This window comes from Corvus brachyrhynchos, unplaced genomic scaffold (assembly GCF_000691975.1).
Source record: "Corvus brachyrhynchos isolate BGI_N302 unplaced genomic scaffold, ASM69197v1 scaffold245, whole genome shotgun sequence".
Classification (NCBI taxonomy): Eukaryota; Metazoa; Chordata; class Aves; order Passeriformes; family Corvidae; genus Corvus; species Corvus brachyrhynchos.
Window position 1 is genome coordinate 5994143 of NW_008238988.1, and position 2175 is coordinate 5996317.

A 2175-nucleotide genomic window follows, 5' to 3' on the forward strand; every position below is an offset into this window, starting at 1 on the left:
CTGCCTCTCAGCTCGTGCTTTCCCTGGTTTTGCTGTTTTCTGGGAGCTGTTTCTGATCCATACTGTGTGTTGAAACAGTAGCTTGAAACTGTCTTACAGCTGAAAATAAGTGAGTTTGAGCTGCTGGGTGGATACACTGAGCACTTTGTACATTCCAGTGTTGTTAAAAGCATTGACCTCTGCTTCAGAGACTCTGGGATTTGGGAAGAAGGTGGAGAGTTGAAGGTGTTTATCCCTTCCTTCCCTGCTTCCCTCCACTCCAAATCTCGTAGAAGACACTGTGGATGTGTGTGCAGAGCCCAGGTGTGGAAAGGGCTGGGACACAAATAAATGCATCTGAGGTCATGGGAACAAGGAGGTGCTCAGCTGCAAGTGCAGTCAGCAGATCCAGGCACTCTCTGGCTTTCCCAGTGTTCTCACCATGGGATCTCAAGGGCAGAGATGGATTAGATAAGCTCCTGTTACAGGAAACGTGGGTCAAAACTTTGCCTCTTGGAAGGTGGCATTGATTTCCAGCCTGAATGATCCATTTGGGCAGGAATTCTTCCATGGGATAAACCTTATTCTTTACCTTGCACACTGGGAAGAGGAGAGTTAAGGAACTTTTTCCATGTGGATGTCCTTCATTTGTCCTCATTGATGTAGGGCTGATTTTTGCTCAGGTGATAAATTGCACCTGGATAAATCAAAAGTGTTGAAGGTGTGAGCTCAGCTTGTTTACTTGAAGAAGAGGCAAACCAGGTTTTTATTCTGATTTATCCTGAGTGCAGAAGACTGAAAAGCAGTTGGAGTTCACTTTTAGAGGTTGGTTTATTGGTGATTTCTCTAAGAAATAGTAGAGAAAAATCAAGAGGAAGTTTAATGTTGTCCTTAAAGGATGGATCTAGTGCTGGATCTAGTAAGGCCTTTTTGGTCATTAAAAAATTGTATAAGTAACAAAAAACTTCGAAGCTGACATTTGTGTGTGGGAAAGAAACAATGACAATTTTACTTCTTAACAAATAGGAGGTCCTAATTAGCTTTTTCATTAAAAAAAAAACACACCAAAAAACCCCAGGAAATGACATTAGAAATACCAATTTTATCTGATTCTGCTAAGTTTCTTCCTCTTCTGAAACCATCTCAACACTGGAATTTTTCATATTAGATTTTTAAAAAGCACCAAGCTATAGCTATGCTAAAACTATTCTCTAAAACTTACAAATTAGGTTTTAAACACCTGCCAAGCTCAGTCTTTGCTCTTCTCCTTTGCCCGTGGGTATTTTGAGAGTCACCAACTACACGTTTCTGTAATTGAGTTTGTAGGGTTGTGGTTCATTTCTATGGGATAAGGCATGAAAGTCCTTAAAAAGAAACGAAATTTTTTTTCCTCTTTCCTCAGAATACTGAACGTTTTCCGGCACTGGGTCGAGCACCATTTTTATGATTTTGAGAGAGATCTGGAGCTGCTGGAGAGGCTGGAGACCTTCATTTCCAGTGTCAGAGGTGCAGTAAGGGGGGTCCTGTTCCCTTCCCACATTTTGGTACAGCTTCCCAGTGTGATGCTGATAGTTTTAGGCCTGAGAATGTCTTTACACACATGAGTAACTTTAATGCCTTTAATTGAGCTGTTTATGAGGCTCCTCTTTACATGAGGAAGATTTGGCCTGGAGCCTAAACAGCTGCTAAAAATGACTTCAAGCATTAGGATAATACTTTAAATATATTTCCTTCTGGACAGCATGGTCATCCTTGTCTGACTGTGTAATTCAGGCTGTCACCCTCCCCTTCTTCAGAGAGAATTCCTTCCCTTTTGCTTACTGAGTTGTTTCCATCTTGATTTTTCCATTCTGAAGTTCCAGCTGAAAATCATTATCCTTTTAGAAGAGGATATTGGGCCCATTTGGTATCTCTTCTTTATGAACTAGATTTTTTTGGCAGCCTCTGTGGAGGGCAGCAGTCAGTTTTAATCCTTATCCAGGTAATTCCAGGTTTTCCTTTTCAGAGTGCCAGGCCTTACATTGGGCAACATAATTCTGAGACAATTAAAAGACCCTGGATACAGAGTCACTTTTTTCCACACCAAAACTGTCAGAGGATGTGGTTAAATAGAACTGGTTTCACATGTGTTTATTTGTCAGCTGATACAGGTGCAAAAACCCATAAGAAGAAAATAGAGAAATACAAACATGATTA

The 2175-nt window shown here is 40.8% G+C and overlaps 1 protein-coding gene across 1 annotated transcript in view; it reads left to right on the plus strand.

Annotated features, from left to right (window-relative positions):
- SOS2 (SOS Ras/Rho guanine nucleotide exchange factor 2) overlaps positions 1-2175 on the plus strand; it is a gene marked incomplete at its 5' end in the record, with an annotated part of 40988 nt that overhangs the window by 30167 nt on the left and 8646 nt on the right. Inside the window, 1 exon segment of the mRNA XM_017738808.1 lies at positions 1382-1485. Within this exon segment, the coding sequence (XP_017594297.1) occupies positions 1382-1485 (104 nt within the window).